The 22790-nt window shown below is 37.6% G+C and overlaps 1 protein-coding gene across 1 annotated transcript in view; it reads left to right on the top strand.

Annotated features, from left to right (window-relative positions):
- The first annotated feature begins 1813 nt into the window (after positions 1-1813).
- LOC113097662 (ribonuclease inhibitor-like) overlaps positions 1814-22790 on the top strand; it is a 101159-nt gene continuing 80182 nt past the window's right edge. Inside the window, exons 1-2 of the mRNA XM_026262923.1 lie at positions 1814-1969; positions 8295-8468. Of these exons, the coding sequence (XP_026118708.1) occupies positions 1884-1969; positions 8295-8468 (260 nt within the window). The 5' untranslated portion in view covers positions 1814-1883. The remainder of the gene's footprint in view (positions 1970-8294; positions 8469-22790) is intronic.

Here is a 22790-nt window from a genome sequence, read left to right as displayed (position 1 = left end):
ACACTTTTACCAGATATGAAACTATGTTGGTCCGTGCCTCTTGAAGAAAACATGAACCTGGCGATCTGTACATCCTCCAGTCCTTGGTCTCCCTTGACCCTGATTTAAAGAAAAAAAAATGCAATACATTTCAGAAAAAAATAAAAGAAAATTCAAATGCTTTTTTATTTACTGTACATGTGTGTGTGTGCATCATTACAGTCTGTAAAAAGGGTTCATGTGTGTATCTCTTATCACAAGACTGCAATCACTAGCAATCAGAAGACTTCCAGTTAATCAAGTATCTAGAAAAGATCTACTCTATGAACAATGCATTAAATGACATTAAATAAAGACAAAAATAAATAAAACAATGAAATGATAACTCGCATGTATCTGGTCCACTGATGAAGTCATGTGTCAAGTCAAGTGAATTATTAATAATCTTCTAACAGGCATCCAATACTGACTTCAGGAAAAGGGGAATAACCAATGACATTTGAGATAACAACTAAAACAGCAAGCCCCGCCCCACGACTGACAAAGATACAATTGTTTGCGCGAGCAGAGGTGAGAAGATCGAGCGCGAGGATATGGGGAATGACCATGCGCGTGCAAGGGCTTGAATTGTGCGCAGAGTACATGTCATGCGCGCGAGAGAATTTGAAATGAGCTCGCGGGCTCTCGAGTCCGATTTAGTTTTCCTCTTGCGGAAGTGATTTACTGCGCGCGCAAGCATCAGTTGTATGCTCGGTTATTATTGGCATTGATTTGGCGTCATATAAATGAAAGTCATATAGGATGGCATGAGGGTGGAAATGGAGTTTCCTTTGAATCCCTTTCCCTGTATTTTTTTTTTGGTGTTTTGCTGGGTTTCATTTTAATTGTTGTTGTTGAAATATAATGTAATATATGTTGTTGTACTAAATATACCTGTGCCATTGCATTTTTTGCGTTCTCTCCCTTTAACCATTCTTCTGTATTGTCTTTCAGAAAAAAGTACTTCTACTTTCTTAATACTTGAGTACAATTTAAAAGTTGTACTTTTTTACTTTTACTCAAGTATGATTTTGACCAGATACTTGTACTTTTAATTTAGTACAATTTTCACTGAGTACTTGTACTTTTTACACCTCTGCATTATTTATTTTCACGGACGTTGATCTGCCTTCAAAACAACTGGTAAAAGAGTCACGTGATAGCGTGTATCATCACTACGACACACCCTTTACAGCATTAGTTCTGGCTTTTGTTCACACATAGCTCGTTCCCATTCGGGGGGCTGTATGGGGGTGTCCGAAAACCAGTCAGTATCTGGTGTGACCACCATTTGCCTCACGCAGTGCTACACATCTCCTTCTGATAACTTTCTGCGATCCCATCATCTTTATTTTACTAACTTACTGCAAACAGAAGGTGACCCAGCTGACCTCATCAGAAAAAAAAACTCAACACTATATGCAGTTCAACTTCTTAAACTACTGCTTTAAAGAAGATATACTCTTGCATAACCTCAATGCATAAATTATTAACCTCCACATCTCCACCTCAAGAAACTCATCAAGATAGAGCACCACTTTTAAATATATAACTCATTGCCATTAATGATATAAGCCTATTATTAATTTACATATTTCATTAAGTTTTATTAAAGCATGCTAGTTTGTTTTATGTAGGAAATTTGAATCAATAAAATTCTAATATATATGCAGTGTATTTTCTGTTAATCTAAAAATAATTGGTATAAATGTATTTTTTTTTATTTAACAAATGTATTTCATGTATCGAACCTTGTGATTTGATTTTATTTATCTTTTAGGCTAAATGATTGTGGCTTAACTGACAAAAGCTGTCCAGCTCTGGCTTCAGTTCTTGGATCAGATACCAATCTGAAAGAGCTGAACATGAACTATAATAATCTGCAGGATTCAGGAGTGAAGCTGCTCTGCACTGGATTTAAGGATATAAATTGCAAACTAGAGATACTGAGGTAAGTTTTGTGACAATCATTAGTGTTTTGTTCAAATTTAGATCCATCTGTTAACATGGACCTAGATAATTTGCCACAGAATTGAGGACAAGACTGCTTCAGCTCAGTGAAGTTTACAGGCTTAAATTCCAGCATGAACTCTAACTTCCAGTGCCCTATAGTGCATACACACAGATGTGTGTGTGTAATGCGTGTGTAATAACAGTCTCATGCAAAAAGTGGGATCTACCAACTGGTACTTTAACATAGGAATGTGTGTAAATATAAGCAGGACTCTGAGCATGTTTTAAGCAGATAATCTAGTGCTAGAATGGCAATACTACAAAAAGAAAGTGCTACTGTGTGTTTCCTGTGTCCCCAAATACTAAATTTATAAATTAATAGTTCAAGTTAGATAAGATATTTCCCCCCAGGAAACAAGACTAAATATATTTTTGCTTATGTAGTAAATGCATCATGATTAATTTATCTAAAAACAAGACAAAAATAATAAGTAGCTGGGAAGTCATTTGAAATATTGCTATAGTGTCATGACTGATCTGGCTATGCTAAAAGATTAGGCAAACCATGCGCTGTACTGAGAGCATGTTTAAAAAAAGCGCGCTGATCTGTTTACTGAGCGCACAGAATGTCTTCTCAGTCAGTACTGCTTTCTTTTTCCATGATTTTGGTGAGGACATTATACATTCACATGATTTATAAAGGGAGGTGTTGTCACCATGTATGGTTAATTGGAGGCATTTCTGAATGCAAATGACCATGAACCTCGTTTTTTAAGTTTAGATCTAGGCACGATGAGTAGACAGAGATCACTGGATCTCCATGTTCTGCACGAGTGAATCAGATCGCTGTTCTACTGCAGGAAAAACACTGTTAACTCTACATATTGATGTATATTATTTTAATGTTACAAGGACATTTTTAAATTCTTGCTGCTGGTTGTTTTTTGTGTCTTGTATCTCTTATACAACCTCTTGTATAAGAGATCGCTGACTGAATTAGTTGCCATCATCATCATAATCACCAGTATTTGTCAAATGTCAGCTAAAACATACTGGTAAATATTCGGATTAAAACTGAAGTGTTTTCTCTTTATGCAGTCTGAAGAACAACTGTATCACAGAAGGAGGTTGTCATGTTCTGGCTGCAGCTCTAAATTCAAACCCTTCAAATCTGACAGAGCTGGATCTGAGTGAGAATAAACTAGGAAACCCAGGAATGAAGATCATCTTGACTCTGTTTGAAAATGTACAGTGTAGACTGGAAAAGCTGAAGTAAGTATTTTAAAAGTGTATCCCATTTAATTCAAACCTCAGAGAGCTGGATCTGAGCAGGAATCAAATAGGAGACTCTGGAGTGACAGAAATCTCCAGTCTGTTGAGAAATTCACAGACACTACAGATACTCAGGTCTGAATTTGGTTAATCAAGGTAAAGCTCCAGCTGGTCTGTAAACTGGTGCTGTGTCACAAGGAATGGGTCAGTGATGTGAAATTGGTGTGTTGGTGTAGATACGTTTATAAAATATTGACAAACAGATGGATTTTTGGAAGTTATGGGAAATGTTAATATATTGTATATTGGTGTAATGTTTTTATGTATTTATTTATTTATTCATTCAGTCATTCATTCATTTGTTCATTAGTTTGGTCTATCACTGAAGAAGGTTATAATACAGTTGCAATCAATATAATTCAGCCAATATAATTCAACCCACTTGACCTGCAAGACATTTTGCTATGGAGAACATAATTTTATGAAAACAATTTAACAAAGGTATCAGTAAAGTGTTAAAGAAAGTTTGTTAATACACTTTTGAGTGATTCTGAGAATGGAACATTGATGAATCATAATGAAATTCTAATTGGCTCTAAACATTCATGTTAAGAATTATTCAACCCCCCAAAAAGTCCAGCAATAAACGCTGCTTGTAAGTGCTAAGAAGCTTCTGTCATCTCTCTACTACAGTCTTGGTCCATTCCTCACATGAAAAAGCTTCCAGATCACTGATAATCTTTGATTTTCACTTTGCCACGGCTTTCTTCAAATTCAACCAGATATTTGAAAGGAGAATTAAGCCTGGAGACTGAACAAGCCACTCAAGTACATTCTATGACTGATCCCTGAACCAAGCAGAAGAAGATTTGGATGTGTACTTTGGGATGACTGTCCTGCAGGAAAGTCCATTGATCATCAGCTTCAATCTTTGCACTAAAGGCATCACAATTCTTGTCAAAATGGCCTGATTATTCAAATTATCCATGATGTCCTTCATACAGTCATGGTTTCCACTTCCTGCTGCAGTAAAGCAACCCCATAACAGGACTGATCCACCATCAAGTTTGACGATGGAGATGGTGTTCTTCTGCTTATGAGATTTGACTTTTTTGCAGCAGACATACCGCTGATCCATGGGTCTAAAAAGTTCCAGTTTGGTCACATCACTCCATAAAACATTCTTCCAGAGCTCCACAGGTCTACACAAATGAATTTTAGCAAGTTCAAGTCAGTCTTTTGTTATTCTTGATCAAGAGTGGTATTCTGCAAGATGTCTCAACATGAAGGCCGTACTTGTCTAGTGTTCGTCTTACACACTGCATTGAAATGGTTTTCCTTCTTTCATCGGGTCATCTTGCAAGTTTTTGGCTTTACATTGCAGGTTTTTCTCAGTTGCTCTGATTTAACATTTTATGATATTGTGGTTTTTCTTCAACACCCTAAAAAGTTTTTTTGGTACAACACACTTTTAGTTAAGGAATACGGCTGAGAGGTTTTAATGTCTTGGAAATCTTCTTACAGCCTTTACAGACTTTCTAAAGTAATACAGTTATTTATTCTCTATAACTTCTCTGTAGCGTTGTGCGATCTCTGTTGACTTCTTCCATTTTTGCTACTGAACTTCAGCACATGCATGGGTTAACTCTGTGTATGTGTAACAGCTCAAGCTAATTCTGTTTTTTATAGAGTTTCTAAAGACATAATTGTGTTTTTTTTCCCCACCATGCAAATAAGAGATACGAGATACTCCACTCCAAAATGAAAATCTACCCCCATGTCGTTCCAAAAACGTAAAAGCTTTGTTTGCCTTTGGAACACAATTTAAGAAATTTTGGATGAAAACCTGGAGGCTTAAGACTGCCAAGTAAAACGGCAATGTTGAATAAGGGTTGAATAATTGTGACATAGCTCTGTTATTAAAATCTTATAACTCCAAAATAATACATTATATAAGATTATATATTGACATTATGACTTTTAATATATGACTTTTAAAGTCAGCAAACTGTTTATCCTGGATCTTCAGAAAAGCTTGTATTTCTAAAATACTGCAGTCTCTGAGGGGTTGAGTAATTTTGATTGAAACTGTAGGTTATAATTGTGGAAAATGAAAACTGCAAAAATTAAAAATAGCATTTGTTGTAGTTTGAGTTCACCAGTATATAACTTTACCAGCTTTACTGTGAAAAGAGTCCATTCAGGTCAAAAATCCTGTAGTGCATCTTTTTATTTTCTTCATTCTAGAACATGTACTTGTGTGACAATCTGTGTTATAAGGAAGAATAACATGTTTTCTAATAGACTTTCAGACTGCAGTATCAGTGAAGAAGGTTATAAAGCTCTGTCTTCAGCTCTGAGATCAAACCCTTCACACCTGATAGAGCTGGATCTCACAGGAAATGATCCTGGAGAATCAGGAGTGAAGCAGCTCAGTGATTTACTACTGGATCCAAACTGTCAGCTCAAGACACTGAGGTGAGACCTGATGAAATAATGCTAAAAAAGTTATACACGTGGATTATATTATTTGACTAATTTAGTAAGGTATACAATTTGTTGCATCAAAAATGTTCAAAATGATCAAACATTGAAGATGAGATGCTGCACCTGCTGTTGTTTTGCTGATAAATGTCAGCACAGTTTAGTTGTGTTAAAAGTTACAGGTTAATCAGACATTTTGTGTCACTAGATGTGCTGGTGTTCAGTAGTTTAGTGCCTCGATAGTTAACACTTATGATTGTGTTATTGTGGACATTTCTCATGAAAAACATATTCAGTGTGATTTATTATCCTGATTGTTTAAATGTCACTGAATCCACTGTACATTAATTTCCATCAAGCTCAGATTCACAACACTGTATATCACTGATCTAGAATAGAGAACTAGATTGATCATGACATCATGAATGTGAAGCCACCACACCGCCATATTAGTAATCCCTAGTGTGTGTAAATATTCTATTGAATTAATAGGAAATTGTATGATTTTAACGAGAAAACATCATATATCAAGTCAGCGTTTTTAAATCTGAAGTATCCGTGTACATCCTTACAATACAAACACTCAAGGGAATTTCCCCTACTTATTAAAAAGCTACGTTTATTACAGTAGCGAACATCATGAACATGATAAACATCAGACGTACATGACCTTAACATATGACAAATGACAAAGTGCTCATTCTGAAATCTGAAGAAATATTTATGCTTCGTATACACGTATACCTTTATTCGCCTTGATCAGTTATTCATTGTTTATATAATTCTGTTATAGTGTTTTTATTTGTATAGTAGCATACAACATTTTACATGGAAACAGTAGCTAATGCTAGTAAACTTATGCGTGATCTTGGAGACTCTGAAATAGATGTTGCTCAATCAGGACATTAAAAATATACACATCATAATTTATTCAGAGAAATAACTGAATACAGACATTAAGTCAAGTCACCTTTATTTATATAGCGCTTTAAACAAAATACATTGCGTCAAAGCAAACTGAACAACATTAATTAGGAAAACGGTGTGTCAATAATGCAAAAAAAAAAAACATTACAGACATGAAGCTTTATTTCAAGATGGTAAATTAAGCTTTTCATTTCGGTATAGAGCAATTTTAAAGGGGTCATATAATTCCCATTTTCCACAAGATGATATGATTCTTTAGCCTGGTAATACCAGACTCTGCTACTTCACTTTGCTTCGTAGACAGAGTCTGGAATGGCATAATAGAGAAGTGTTTTCTCTCTCGCTAGGGGGCGCTTGTCTGAAGTTTAAAATCATTGGTTACCCGTAAGCCAATCAGATACGTTTAGTTAAGACGTATGTTATGCGCCTGTACAGCCGCATCGAAGCACAGACATCATGCATCGAACTCAAATCTATGATTGAACTTACACTGTAAACCTGTTGTAAACACATGATGATGCGAGCGAAATACCGGAGTGAACATGGCTGTAAACGACTTTTGCAGATTATGCGAAGTTAATCTGTGCATCTACGTCACGGCTCTCAGCCCGCCCTCTGTTCGTTGATTGGCCCGGCTGTTTCCAGACCGGTGGCAAACAGAAAGCTCTGACGCTGTATCAGACTGAGTACAGAAGCGAAATGAAATTGAGCGGAAGTAGGAAGTCTGACGTAGTCAGGCTAATGATTCTTTAGAGCCTTAATGAAAAGTCTGTAACATAGTTTCTTTAAAATTTCTCAATGTTAGTATAAAAAAACACCTTTTTTACCCTGTCTAAAACAGCTCTTTTCAAAACAGGCTGGTTTGTGGGATTCTCCTTTAATGCTAATGAGCTCTGCTGACTCTGCCCCTTTCTTATGATCGCTCTCTGTGAGACTGTTTGCATTAGCCACATTCATTGTGAAACTTGCTAATTAGCACACTATTAGGAAAGGTGATTTTCAATGAATCATTTAAATACATTATACTCAGTGCTGGAGGCTGGATCATGAAGGATTCGTGCGAACATAAATGCAATTAGATCAAGGGCGCATTTCTTTCATTTCTCCAACCATAAGTTAATCCTCTGCGATTTCAGTCGCTCAGATGTCGGGAGTAAGCGACTACTGCTATGTTCATTATAACATCCAACAACAAATCACCTCAATCACTTAGGAATCATGCTCGTTTGCATCTCGGGCTGATGACGGCTCACTCAGGGCTGGGTCTGAGGTAAGACAAGTCCAGTCCGTGCTGAAACGCTGCTGTCAATCAAACAATCATGGGAGGGGCCTCCGACCGTGTGACGTCACACGGTCAGAGTGCTTGATTTGAGAAAGGGGAAAACATTTAAAGATATTACAGAAAAACCACTTGGGGGATTTTTATCATTATAGGGTGGTTGTGTACACACACTGGCAACACATTTCAGTTCAAACAACTTGTAAGAGTGCCTGTAGCATTATATGACCCCATTTTATGTGACTTTTGTAATGCGATTGCCATCATCATCATCATCATCATCACTAGTATTTGTCAACTGTCATTTAAAACATACTGGTAAATATTCAGGTTAAAACTGAAGTGTTTTCTCTGTATGCAGTCTGAAGAACAACTGTATCACAGAAGGAGGTTGTCATGTTCTGGCTGCAGCTCTAAATTCAAACCCTTCAAATCTGACAGAGCTGGATCTGAGTGAGAATAAACTAGGAAACCCAGGAATGAAGATCATCTTGACTCTGTTTGAAAATGTACAGTGTAGACTGGAAAAGCTGAAGTAAGTATTTTAAAAGTTATCCCATTAATTACCCAGACTTTAGTGACCAACCACAGTTTCATAAATTTGAAAATATTCATTTTGGACTGAGCTATATTTGGAAATAAAAACTAAATAAATGCTGTTTTATAAGTTATGGAGAATTGTTTTATGTGTCTCCAAACAGTCGTAAAACTGAAAAGCATTCAATAATTAAGAATCAGATTTAATATGAAATATATTTGAATCTAAGATGTGTTTTTAGTAATCTGTTTTATTTCTGATATTTTTGTTCTGGCTAGTAGAAGTTCTGAATGACTGTTAAATGTAAAAAATAAAAAATGCCTGTGAGTGAGTTATTTTGAGCTTATTACGTGAATATGAAAGGTATACTTAGTTTAACGTTCATGTAATTTCCAACATTTTTGGGCAGATTTTACCAGATTTGTACAACAAAGTGTTTATAAGCCTGTTGTGAACTAAACACAGAAACTTAAAGGTCACTGTTGAGTTTTCCACCAAAATAAAGCCTGAGGAATTGCAAATGCAAAAATTAATAATCAAATTAAATAATTATTTTACAGTGTGATTATCATTCAAATCTAATATTGGCAGATAAAAGTAGTAGCTAAAGCAATTTCTGTAATTGTATGTGTATCTTAATTAGTTGTGTTCTCTCTTCTACAGGTTAAACTGCATCAGTATTACAGATGAAGGTTGTGCTGCTCTGGCATCAGCGTTTAATTCAAACCTCAGAGAGCTGGATCTGAGCAGGAATCAAATAGGAGACACTGGAGTGACAGAAATCTCCAGTCTGCTGAGAAATTCACAGACACTACAGATACTCAGGTTTGAATTTGGTTAATCTAAACATGAATCAATGTAAGGCTCCAGCTGCTCTGTAATCAGGTGCTGTGTCACAAGGAATGGGTCAGTAATGTGAAATTGGTGTGTTGGTGTAGATACATTTATAAAATATTGACAAACAGATTGATTTTTGGAAGTGATGGGAAATGTTAATATCCTAATGGTGTAATAAATGTTTTTGTAATTTATTTATTTATTTAGTCTTTCTGAAGACTTTCAGACTGCAGTATCACTGAAGAAGGTTATAATACAGTTGCAATCAAAAATGTCAACCCCTGTGATCTGCAAGACAAGTATTAGAGAAAGTTTGTTAATACACTTTTGAGTGATTCTGAGAACAGAACATTGATGAATCATGATGAAATTCTAATTGGAGACTGAACAGGCCACTGATCTACATTCTATGACTGATAACTGTCCTGCAGGAAAGTCCATTGATAATCAGCTTCAGTCTTTGCACCAAAGGCATCACAATTCTTGTCAAAATGGCCTGATACTTCAAAGAATCCATGATGTCCTTCATAATGTCATGGTTTCCACTTCCTGCTACAGTAAAGCAACCCCATAACCCATCGTTTCATCACAACTTCTCTATACAGCTGGGTTCATCAACCATAACTCTTTCCAGGACAGCGAGAAACCTAGGAGGATTAGACCCTTCCTGTCAGAGCAAGCCACCCAACTTCTTGTCCAAGCTCTTGTTCTCTCCAGGCTTTGGATTAATGCGTCTGTTGAATGATTCAATGTAAATGTAAATGGAGATGGTGTTCCTCTGCTTATGAGCTTTGTCTTTTTTGCACCAGACATACCGCTGATCCATGGGTCCAAAAGGTTCCAGTTTGGTCACATCACTCCATAAAACATTCTTCCAGAGCTCCACAGGTCTACAAAAATGAATTTTAGCAAGTTCAAGTTGGCCTTTTGTTCTTCTTGATCAAGAGTGGTATTCTGCAAGATGTCTCAACATGAAGGCTATACTTGTCTAATATTCTTCTTACACACTGCATTGAAATGGTTTTCCTCCTTTCATCGGGTCATCTTGCAAGTCTTTGGCTGTACATTGCAGGTTTTTCTCAGTTGCTCTGATTGAACATTTTATGATATTGTGGTTTTTCTTCAAAGGTTTTCTGGTACAACACACTTTAATCTAAGGAATAAGGCTGAGGACTCTAGGAACTTTTAATGTCTTGGAAATCTTCATATAGTCTTAAACTTTCTAAAGTAATTATTTATTCTCTATAGCTTCTCTATAGCTTTTGCAAGATCTCTGTTGACTTTGACATTTTTGCTTCAATCTCTGAGGGTTGAGTAATTTTGATTCCAACTGTAGGTTATAATTGTGGAAAATTAAAACTGCAAAAATGTAAAATTGCATTTGTTGTAGTTTACGTCCACCAATATATAACTTTACCCAGCTTTACTGTGAAAAGAGTCCATTCAGTTCAAAATCCCCGTAGTGCATCTTTATTTTCTTCATTCTAGAACATGTACTTGTGTGACAATCTGTGTTATAAGGAAGAATAACATTTTTATCTTTTCTAATAGACTTTCAGACTGCAGTATCAGTGAAGAAGGTTATAAAGCTCTGTCTTCAGCTCTGAGATCAAACCCTTCACACCTGATAGAGCTGTATCTCACAGGAAATGATCCTGGACTGTCAGGAGTGAAGGAGCTCAGTGATTTACTACAGGATCCAAACTGTCAACTCAACACACTGAGGTGAGACCTGATGAAATAATGCCAAATAAATAAGCATGCGAATTATATTATTTGACTAATTTAGTAAGGTATACAATTTGTTGCATCAAAAATGTTCAAAATGATCAAAGATGAAAGATCAGATGCTGCAGCTGCTGTTGTTTTGATGATAAATGTCTGTACAGTTAAGTTGTGTTAAAAGTTACAGGTTAATCAGACATTTTGGGTCACTAGATGTGCTGGTGTTTAGTAGTTTGGTGTCTCAATAAACATTTATGATTGTGTTATTGTGGACATCGCTCATGAAAAATATTCAGTATGATATTATCCTGATTGTTTTGATGTTACTGAATGCACTGTACATTGATTTCCATCAAGCTCAGATTCACAACACTGTAGATCTTCTACAGCAGATCTATGAAAGACCACAAACATGTGATGTGTGTCAGGAGAGGATCAGTGATCACATACACACACACACACACGTCTGAACCTGGAGTTCCTCTCATAATGAGCAGAATTACTGTTGCATCAACACAGACATCAGTTAAATAAAACTATCCAGAGTAGGGGTGGGCGATATGAGCTAAAATTCATATCACAATTCATTATGGGGTAGTAGGGATCGCTAATAGTGCGATCACCCCGTCCCTGGCCAAGTGGCTCCTCCTGGGGCCCGATCCGTTATGAGTCCTCTGCTTACGCATGATGCTTTCGGATCAGGCCATGTATGCACTGATCCCTGCCGCACTGCTCAGGTGTGTACCAATGGGCACAGGGGTTAGCTCCCCCTGTGCCGACAAACCTCTGCTACAGAACTAGAAAGAAAGCCTTGAAACAATCGGATTACCCAATGCCGACCACTGCACGGACCACAACAACGAATTAGCGAATCCGAACTGACTATCCTTGAAGTGAACATCAGAGGACTACGGTCCAATATTGGGGATCTTGCCAACTGTTGCTCAGTGAAGAAACCCTCCATAGTCATCATAGTTGAAACCTTCCTTGACTCCACCATTCCAGACGGGGATGATTCCATCCAGATCCCTGGCTACTCGCTCAACTGTCGCAGAGACCGCACTGGAAAAAACGGTGGTGGTATAGCAGTATACTGTCTAGAAGGAATATCCATCTATCATAATCCAGCTAGAGATCCTGATGACTTTGAGCTCATGTGGTTCACTGTTGCTCTGAAAACCAGGACACTCCTGATAGGTGCTATATACCGCCCCCCAAGTGCCTCCTGTGAAATCTTGGACTACCTTGACAAGTTCACATTCTCAGTGATGGACGAATATAGAGCACAGTCTGTAATGCTCATAGGCGACTTCAATGTACACCACCACGAGTGGCTGGGCAGTAATATAACAGACACTGCTGGACGGCGAGCCTTACAACTCGCCAACTGTCTGGGGCTAGATCAGATTGTCAGGGAACCAACTAGAGGAGATAATATTCTAGATCTAGTTCTCTCTGACACACCAGCAACCACTACCACCATAGCACAAATGGGATCCTCTGACCGCAACCCAGTTCTAATACAGCTACAAATCCCAGTCTTCAGAGATAAGCCATACAAGAGAACAGTATAAAGATATGACAAGGCTCAATTCTGGGAAATGAGAGGTTACCTTACTAATATTAACTGGCCCAGCATTCTCAAGGACGAAGATCCTGAAATCATCTGCACAAACTTTACCTCTATACTGTGAGATGCCATGGCATTATATATTCCCAACAAGACCATCACCAAAAAGCCCGGGGATAAAGCCTGGTTCAACACAGAGTGCAGAAGATTAGCCATGAGAAAAAGAAAGCTTTATCACAACATACGGACCTCCGATGACCCGGCTATGAAACGGAAGTTCCTCAAGGCAAGAGCAGCTTTCAATCAAGCTGAAAAGAGGGCAAAAAGGGAGTATTACACCAAATTGAGGAATGATCTTGCAGATAACTCACTAAGCTCAAAAAAAATGGTGGGGCATAGTAAATTCACTTTCAGGCAGAAGTGGTTTCACAGACATCCCTGTCATTGAACACCGGGGTACCACCTACATCAGTGCCAGTGCAAAGGCTAACATCTTCTGCCAAACCTTTGCAGAGAAGTGTACTTTGCGTGATGCATCTGCGCAATCGTTTCCTCAGTGCCAGTAACCAACATTTTTTTTTTTTTTAAACATCCTCTTTTGCCTATGTGCATTTCAAACCCAAAGACATTAGAAACATTCTTCGCAACCTTGTCCCAGCAAAGGCAATGGGACCTGATGAAATACCAACAAAAGTCCTTAGAGTATGTGCAGCAGAATTGGCCAGCCCCCTTAGTAGTCTCTTTCAACTTCTCTTTTCACATGGCGTTTTCCCCAAACAATGGAAAAACGCCAGAGTGATACCAATACATAAAAGAGACTCAAAATCAGACCCAACAAATTATCGTCCCATATCCCTCCTTTCAGTCCTTAGCAAAGTGATGGAATCCTCAGTCCATAAACAGCTCCAGGGCTACCTCTTCCGCCATAAACTAATTTCTAATAAACAGTATGGATTTAAACCGAACCACAGTACAGCAGACCTCCTTACAGTTTTGTCGCAGACGTGGAACAACATCTTAGACAAAGGAGGTGAGGTGTACATTGTTGCACTAAACATTAAAGGAGCGTTCGACCAGGTTTGGCACAACGGGCTTCTGGATAAACTTTCTGCTAAAGGCATAACTGGGCCATTACATTCTTGGCTACAGAACTACCTGGAAGGAATGTCCATCCAGGTCGTGCTCTCTGGTCAGTCCTCATCACCTCAACCAATCAACGCCTCGGTGCCCCAGGGATCCATTCTCGGCCCGCTATTATTCTCCATCTTCATAGAAGATGTTGTAGAACAGTGCGATAATAGCATTTTTCTATATGCGGATGATTCCACCATTTATGCCCCAGTAACGTCACTTAATGGTCCCAATGTGGCAGCATCCCTAAATAAAGACCTGGAGAATATTCGCAGGTGGGCTGATACCTGGAAGGTCACGTTCGAGCCTAGCAAATGCAAGGCTACGGTTCTGTCGAGAAAGAGGCTTCCATCCCGCCCGGACCTTTTTTTGGGGGCAACCAGAATTGACCTTTGTGAGCAGTTGAATATTCTGGGACTATGTATCGATAAGAAGTTGCTATGGACTAATCACCTGTCAAACATCTGCAAGCGTGCTGGACAGCGTCTTGGAGCTCTGCGTAGGTTGGCCAACAAGCTTGATGTTAAAGGTAGGGCCAATGTCTATAAGGCACAAGTCAGGAGTACCATGGAGTACTAATGCCTTGCCTGGATGAACGCATCACAGACCACCCTTGGGCAGCTTGACAACATCCAGAAAAAGGCACTGAAAATCATTGGGGAGGATGAGGACACTGCACTAAGGAAATATGCAATCAGTCAGCTCAGCCAACGTAGAACTGTTGCAGCAACAACTGTGCTTTTTAAAATGCACACTGAAAACTGTCCAGAGGATCTCAAAGCTCTGCTACCCCCACCTGATCTCCTTTGCCGAACCACTCGGAGAGCACGACCAAGTCACGCCCTAAAACTCCCCAAGTCCAACACCAAATGCTTGGGGAGGAGTTTTCTTCATTTGGCTGTAACAACTTGGAACTGCCTCCCCTGTACTGTGGTAGGTGAAATCACCTCAAAGAATGTTCAGGCCTTCAAGAAGAGACTAAACAAACACCTACTCAGCTAAAAAACTGTAATCTCCTGATGCTTAATGTCACTTATCCTATATATCTAGTCCTGAGCAGCTGCAGATCACGATAGGCTCTCGGAACATGAACTGTTAATGCCTGTATCTGCATAAGCTTAAATAAAAAAAATAAATAAATAAAAATAATAATATTTTGCACTGTCCAGGAGATATCGATGTTATATTGTGATATGAGAAAAGAAAATTACAAGTAAAATATTTTAACCTTACATAACTAGAAAAAGTGAGGGATTTCATTGTGCCATTGTTTTTCTCAAAAAGTGGGGCCTGTATGAATTAAATTAAATTAAACATTGTGTGTTAGAGATGGCCAGTGGTTCCCAAACTTTTTCTGCCAGGCCCATCTTTTGTAGAGAAAAATAGTTTAAAGCCCCCCCCCCCCCCCCACAACATTTTTTATTTTTGGAAAGTCTCTTATGCTCAACAAGGCTATATGCTTTGTGCCGCATCAACAGCAGAAAACATCACTGAGTACTATTTGCTTTTGTCAAATCGAGCTGCTCGCGTCTGGTGTAGACACTTAGAGCAGAATCATTGTTCATTTATATGTCTACATGACTCCCTGCAATACAACTCTGATTCATCAGTCACATCTAGTGGTCTGTTATTGATACAACCACAACTGCTACAACTGATAACTGAGCGTTAATGTTGAGTGAATATTTTGTGTTCAATTATTTACTTATCAGGCAAGTGGCCGCGGTGAAATTATACAGTGTAGTCTTAATCACCCTGTAGAGGTTTATTTTGTAAAATAATCTGCTGACTGTACACCATCCCTCAGTTTGGGAACCACTGGAGCAGGTTATCTGTGTTCTATTAGTTTGGTCTGTTATAATGCTCTGTGTTCGATGTAGCATGGTGTTGCACACAGAGGACAAAAACATTCAGCCTCGACTCTTTATCATAATTTGTGTTCAAATTTGCAAAGTGTATCAAATTGAACAAAACTATATAAAATGCAAAATTTGAATGCATGAATATATAATGGTATCCACGGTGTAGCAAAATCCACATCATGGAACAACATAATACCGCTGGTCACTTTCATACCCACCCCTAATCCAGAGATGGTCTGAACCCAGATCATGTTCTCTGTTAGTGGATCAGCAATCCAGTGTTTGGTGAATTCTGCTACATAATAATAGGAAGAGCCGGCATCAAAAGATCAACTAAATATATCACTGTGAATGCTTAGCTGTCACAAGCTAGTTCTCTCTTTGCTAACTTTCCTCGTCTCCTGCTTAAAAGCCAGAAAGATCTTCAGATGCTTGCGAATCATGATCTAGTGAGCTTTTGTCCCTGAGTTTCTTTTGACTTTTGTCTTTCTTAAAAATATTTGTGTATTTAAATGTTCAACTGTTTAAACTTGAACTATAGCTTTTTGTTACAAACAGTGATTGACAATCTTTAAATGCTTTGTGATGTAATGCACATTGAATTGATTCCAGCTTCATCTTCTCTTCTGCAGGTTTTTGGGTTCTGCTGCAGATGAAGGCTGTCAGTATGTGACTGGAATTGTGGGTAAAAACCCGTTACTCCTGAGAGAGCTGAATCTGAGGGAACATGAACTAGGAGACACAGGAGTGAATCAGATCTCTGCTCTACTGCAGGATAAACACTGTACACTCAACACACTGAAGTGAGTATCTTACATCATTTCACATGTTACATGACTAGTAATGTTACAGTCCTCTATTTTAATTCTCATTTGAGTCCGACCCCACGTTATAAATCTTGGAAGAGCCAGAACATTTTTAAATATAACTCTGATTATATTTGTCTGAAAGAAGAAATTCATATACATCTAGGATGTCTTGAGGGTGAGTAAATCATTGGCTAATTTTCATTTTTGGGTGAACTATCCCTTTAAGTGCACAGAGGTTGGAGAAAATAATGTGAACACATTAGAAATAGATAGTATTTTATTAATGTGTTTACCATCGTTTGTCTTTAATACAGCTTCCAACCTTCTTAGAATAGATTCATACAACTTTTGAATAGACTTCTAATAAACTTCTGCTGTGACTGCTGAATGTGATCATGTTTACTGACTACAAACTGAGGATTGAAGACTAATATAAAATAAAGTATATGTGTGTATGTGTATGCATGTTTCTATATGTAAATGTAATTTCATAAAGGCAGGGTCAGTCTGGTTTCCACTGTCACTTCTGGGTCTTCCTCTGGGACAACGGCCAGGGTTTTTTGGCCACCTGGGTCTCTGAGTTTAGGTTAGAGGAGGTTATGAATGAAGCTGGAGTTTCTCTGCGTCTGGAGAGCGTCAGTGCTGAGGATCATTTCATAAAGTTAAAGACATTAATAATAATAATAGCTCAGAACTCACTTTCAGACAGCAGCGAGTGTTTGAAATAACTTCTGTTTGAGATCTGATGTGGATTATGATCACCTTACAAGGCAGAAATATTATTAAGAGATAAAGATGATGCACACTAGCCATTAACATTACCATAGTAAACATGGAAAGACCGCTTGAAGAAATCAGAGTCAGCTTCTCATTCAGACGATCACAATAGTGTATTATTTAGTGTAGTGTATAGTAACATGTTTTATCGGTCCTAACTCATCTACACTCCATGTTAATCTTTAACAAAGCATGCAAACAAACATCTGCTTTTATCATGTTTGTTTTGTGATCGCGCTGGTTCCAGTGACTTATCTATTATTAGTTTTCTGATAACTTCTTTGTTGCTGAAATGGAGTTGTGTGCCGTTGTTCCAGAGAGGCGTGTAAAGGGTGTTTTAATGAAGCGTTGAGGAGTTTCTGACCCGACGGTGGAAACACAGCGTGATTCTGGGCTCGGTGCTACAGGTCTGAATAATTATGAGACACTGACACGTCATCAAAGTATTATAATCCTCTGATACATCACAAATTGTGTAGATTTTAAACCTGGAAGACAAAAATATTGCAAAAAAGCTCAAAATTAACTTGTCCAACAATTAAAATGAATGAATGTCAGTTCTTCCCCGAGACTGTGACACTTCTGAACTCCACAACACCAATCTAACCTGCACCTGCTCTTTTACTGCACTCCTCACAGTACTTTACATACATGTATTTGCACTATTCATATTTTGCACAGACTGCACATGGTTAAAGCCATTACACTATAAACTGTCTAAAGTTGTTACTGTACAAGCACAGTAAACTATTTCTACAGAAAATATCATTGCACTACTGTTTTTTTGCATATAATACATTGTTTAACTATACTTTTGCACACTCATCCAACTGTATTTACAGTCTTGTTCAAAATAATAGCAGTACAATGTGACTAACCAGAATAATCAAGGTTTTTAGTATATTTTTTATTGCTACGTGGCAAACAAGTTACCAGTAGGTTCAGTAGATTGTCAGAAAACAAACAAGACCCAGCATTCATGATATGCACGCTCTTAAGGCTGTGCAATTGGGCAATTAGTTGAAAGGGGTGTGTTCAAAAAAATAGCAGTGTCTACCTTTGACTGTACAAACTCAAAACTATTTTGTACAAACATTTTTTTTTCTGGGATTTAGCAATCCTGTGAATCACTAAACTAATATTTAGTTGTATGACCACAGTTTTTTAAAACTGCTTGACATCTGTGTGGCATGGAGTCAACCAACTTGTGGCACCTCTCAGCTGTTATTCCACTCCATGATTCTTTAACAACATTCCACAATTCATTCACATTTCTTGGTTTTGCTTCAGAAACAGCATTTTTGATATCACCCCACAAGTTCTCAATTGGATTAAGGTCTGGAGATTGGGCTGGCCACTCCATAACATTAATTTTGTTGGTTTGGAAGCAAGACTTTGCCCGTTTACTAGTGTGTTTTGGGTCATTGTCTTGTTGAAACAACCATTTCAAGGGCATGTCCTCTTCAGCATAGGGCAACATGACCTCTTCAAGTATTTTAACATATGCAAACTGATCCATGATCCCTGGTATGCGATAAATAGGCCCAACACCATAGTAGGAGAAACATGCCCATATCATGATGCTTGCACCTCCATGCTTCACTGTCTTCACTGTGTACTGTGGCTTGAATTCAGAGTTTGGGGGTCGTCTCACAAACTGCCTGTGGCCCTTGGACCCAAAAAGAACAATTTTACTCTCATCAGTCCACAAAATGTTCCTCCATTTCTCTTTAGGCCAGTTGATGTGTTCTTTGGCAAATTGTAACCTCTTCTGCACATGCCTTTTTTTTAACAGAGGGACTTTGCGGGGGATTCTTGAAAATAGATTAGCTTCACACAGACGTCTTCTAACTGTCACAGTACTTACAGGTAACTCCAGACTGTCTTTGATCATCCTGGAGGTGATCATTGGCTGAGCCTTTGCCATTCTGGTTATTCTTCTATCCATTTTGATGGTTGTCTTCCGTTTTTCTTCCACGTCTCTCTGGTTTTGCTCTCCATTTTAAGGCATTGGAGATCATTTTAGCTGAACAGCCTATCATTTTTTGCACCTTTTTATAGGTTTTCCCCTCTCTAATCAACTTTTTAATCAAAGTACGCTGTTCTTCTGAACAATGTCTTGAACGACCCATTTTCCTCAGCTTTCAAATGCATGTTCAACAAGTGTTGGCTTCATCCTTAAATAGGGGCCACCTGATTCACACCTGTTTCTTCACAAAATTGATGACCTCAGTGATTGAATGCCACACTGCTATTTTTTTGAACACACCCCTTTCAACTAATTCAACTAATTGCCCAATTGCACAGCCTTAAGAGCGTGCATATCATGAATGCTGGGTCTCATTTGTTTTCTGAGAATCTACTGAACCTACTGGTAACTTGTTTGCCACGTAGCAATAAAAAAATATACAAAAACCTTGATTATTCTGGTTAGTCACATTGTACTGCTATTATTTTGAACAAGACTGTATTACCACTGTTCTCACGTTCCTACTATTCATAATGTGTATATATAATCCTTCATTGCTCTGTTCATAATGTACATACAATCCCTACATTGCATTCATATTTATATTCTGTATATACTCTGATCAATATTGTATATAGCAACTCTACTGTACATTCTGTATATCATAGCTTCACTTACTCTGCACTTATATGAATATAAAACACTATATTCCTGCACTTCTGGTTAGATGCTAACTGCATTTCATTAGCTCTGTACTTGTACTCTGCATAATGACAATAAAGTTTAATCTAATCTAATCTTATTGATGCTCTCTGTCATCAAACACCAGATTAATGAATGTGTAACACAACTGAACAGAACCGGTCCAGACTGGGCTTTATTCTGTGCAGGCATTGCTTCTTCAGTCTGACCTGTTTCAGAGAAATATTACTGTACTTCACATCTACACACACAGACAAACCTACAGTTTTATTTAGATGTGCAAAGTTGAATCTGTGTAGCAAAGCTGATCAAGTCACTGGACAGAGCAGAGCGAATGCATTTACGTTGTAGTGATGTTCAGACCAGAATCAGTTTAAACACAAATACACAGCAGTCAGGACTTTTATTTTAGACAATATGATCAGTTTTAGACAAAAGATGAAATAAGAATTATATGACAGAAATAAAAAGATAGGAAAGATTTTAACACCTTTCACACAAGGTTGTTAGGAATTAAAACTTCATTGTATTTCTATCAAGAATCTGGAGAAATTGTACATAAATCATGAGAAGTGTCAATTATTTGATTAAATGAACAACTTATTTGTTTTTCTGTTTTGAAGACCAAATTGTGGAAAATTATCCAAAGGTGTTCAGACACTCTTCCTCTGTTTTTGGTTTTATCAAGACATTTTGACTTTATTAAATAGTTTTCTTCTATCTTCTATCTTTCTCTCAGTGTAGATTAAGATGCTGTTATTTGACAGATGAAGGTTGTTCTGCTGTGACTTCATGAACATAACGTGTCTGATTCATTGTGTTTTCTCTTTCTGTCTTCAGTCTGAGTTATTGCAGTATTACAGAGAAACAGTGTCTCATCCTGACTTCAGCTCTGAAATCAAACCCATCACACCTGAGAGAACTGAACCTGAGCGGGAATAAACTACTAGGAGACTCTGGAGTGAAACACCTCAGTGATCTACTGATGAACACACAATTCAAGCTGGAGAAACTACAGTTAGTATCATTATACTCTACAGCAGTTACAGTCAGATTAAAGATTACTGTTTACTTTCAGGAAAAGGAAAGAAAAGGATGTGACGTGTGGCCAAATATAGTGTCCCATACTCTGAACATGTGATATGCATTTAATACACACACACACATACACACACCGTGAACACACACACACACACACACACACACACACACCGTGAACACACTCAGTTTTAATATTATTTTTAAGTAGTTCTGTGGTTGATTCGGTATCTTAATCTACTTTAATCTTTTCTCTTCTGTTTTTGTTTATGGTCATATAATAAGGTTTTTGGCAATGTTTTATTAATTATTGCACCATATGGTGTTAACACATGATGAATTACTCACACATGAACATAACGTGTCTGATTCATTGTGTTTTCTCTTTCTGTCTTCAGTCTGAGTGGATGCAGTATTACAGAGAAACAGTGTCTCATCCTGACTTCAGCTCTGAAATCAAACCCATCACACCTGAGAGAACTGAACCTGAGCTGGAATGAACTACTAGGAGACTCTGGAGTGAAACACCTCAGTGATCTACTGATGAACACACAATTCAAGCTGGAGAAACTAGAGTTAGTATCATTATACTCTACAGCAGTTACAGTCAGATTGATTTATCAGGGTACACTATTTATTTCCAAAAATGAATGTATCCTTGTGATCTTTAATGAAAATAACTATCACTTTCCCTCATAAACACATCTCTTCTCTCGTCTGATGATGTGAAGGAGTGAAAACCTGTCAGTCACATGAGATCACAGCAATAGACAACAATTATCAGCTTTTCATCTAAAATAAATTCCTGACCGGCATTAAAAAAAAAAAAAAACTGTTTCACAAAAGAACTGAATCTGATCACAAAATGTACTTGTTGACTGTAAACTACAATCTTAAATTGTCTTGAAGTAAATTTGAATTTTCTTGATTTGTTACATTTAAACTATATATATTTTATTGTAAAGTGTTCTGTAGTTGATCTTGTATCTTAATTACATCACAAATCACAAACCTTTTTTTTTGTTTTGTCCTGACTAAAGATTCTCCAGACTTGAAATGTAACTAATATCCTCAATATCCTAGTTTTGTTTTTGTTTTAGTTTATGGCTGTGTAAATATTTATTTTGTATTCAAGGTGTAGGAACGTTTTATTAATTGCACTGTATGATGTTTACTCAAAATTAATTTAACTTCCACATGAACAAAACGTGTCTGATTCATTGAGATGAAATAAGAATTATATGATAGACATAAAAAGATATGAAAGATTTTAACACCTTTCACACAAGGTTGTTAGGAATTAAAACTTCATTCTATTTCTATCAAGAATCAGCACAAATTATACATAAATCATGAGAAGTGTCAATTATTTGATTAAATTAACAACTTATTTGTTTTTCTGTTTTGAAGACCAAATTGTGGAAAACTATCCAAAGATGTTCAGACACTCTTCCTCTGTTTTTGGTTTTATCAAGACATTGTGACTTTATGAAATAGTTTTCTTCTATCTTCTCTCTATCACAGACTGTGTTTGACAGATGAAGGTTGTTCTGCTGTGACTTCATGAACATAACGTGTCTGATTCATTGTGTTTTCTCTTTCTGTCTTCAGTCTGTGTGGATGCAGTATTACAGAGGAACAGTGTCTCATCCTGACTTCAGCTCTGAAATCAAACCCATCACACCTGAGAGAACTGAACCTGAGCTGTAATGAACTACTAGGAGACTCTGGAGTGAAACACCTCAGTGATCTACTGATGAACACACAATTCAAGCTGGAGAAACTACAGTTAGTATCATTATACTCTACAGCAGTTACAGTCAGATTAAAGATTATTTTTACTTTCAGGAAAAGGAAAGGAAAGGGTGTGACGTGTGGCCAAATATAGTGTCCCATACT

Source organism: Carassius auratus, unplaced genomic scaffold (assembly GCF_003368295.1).
Source record: "Carassius auratus strain Wakin unplaced genomic scaffold, ASM336829v1 scaf_tig00216347, whole genome shotgun sequence".
NCBI lineage: Eukaryota > Metazoa > Chordata > Actinopteri > Cypriniformes > Cyprinidae > Carassius > Carassius auratus.
The sequence above is the reverse complement of the archived record's forward strand: the minus strand, read 5'-3'. Positions and strand labels throughout refer to the sequence as shown.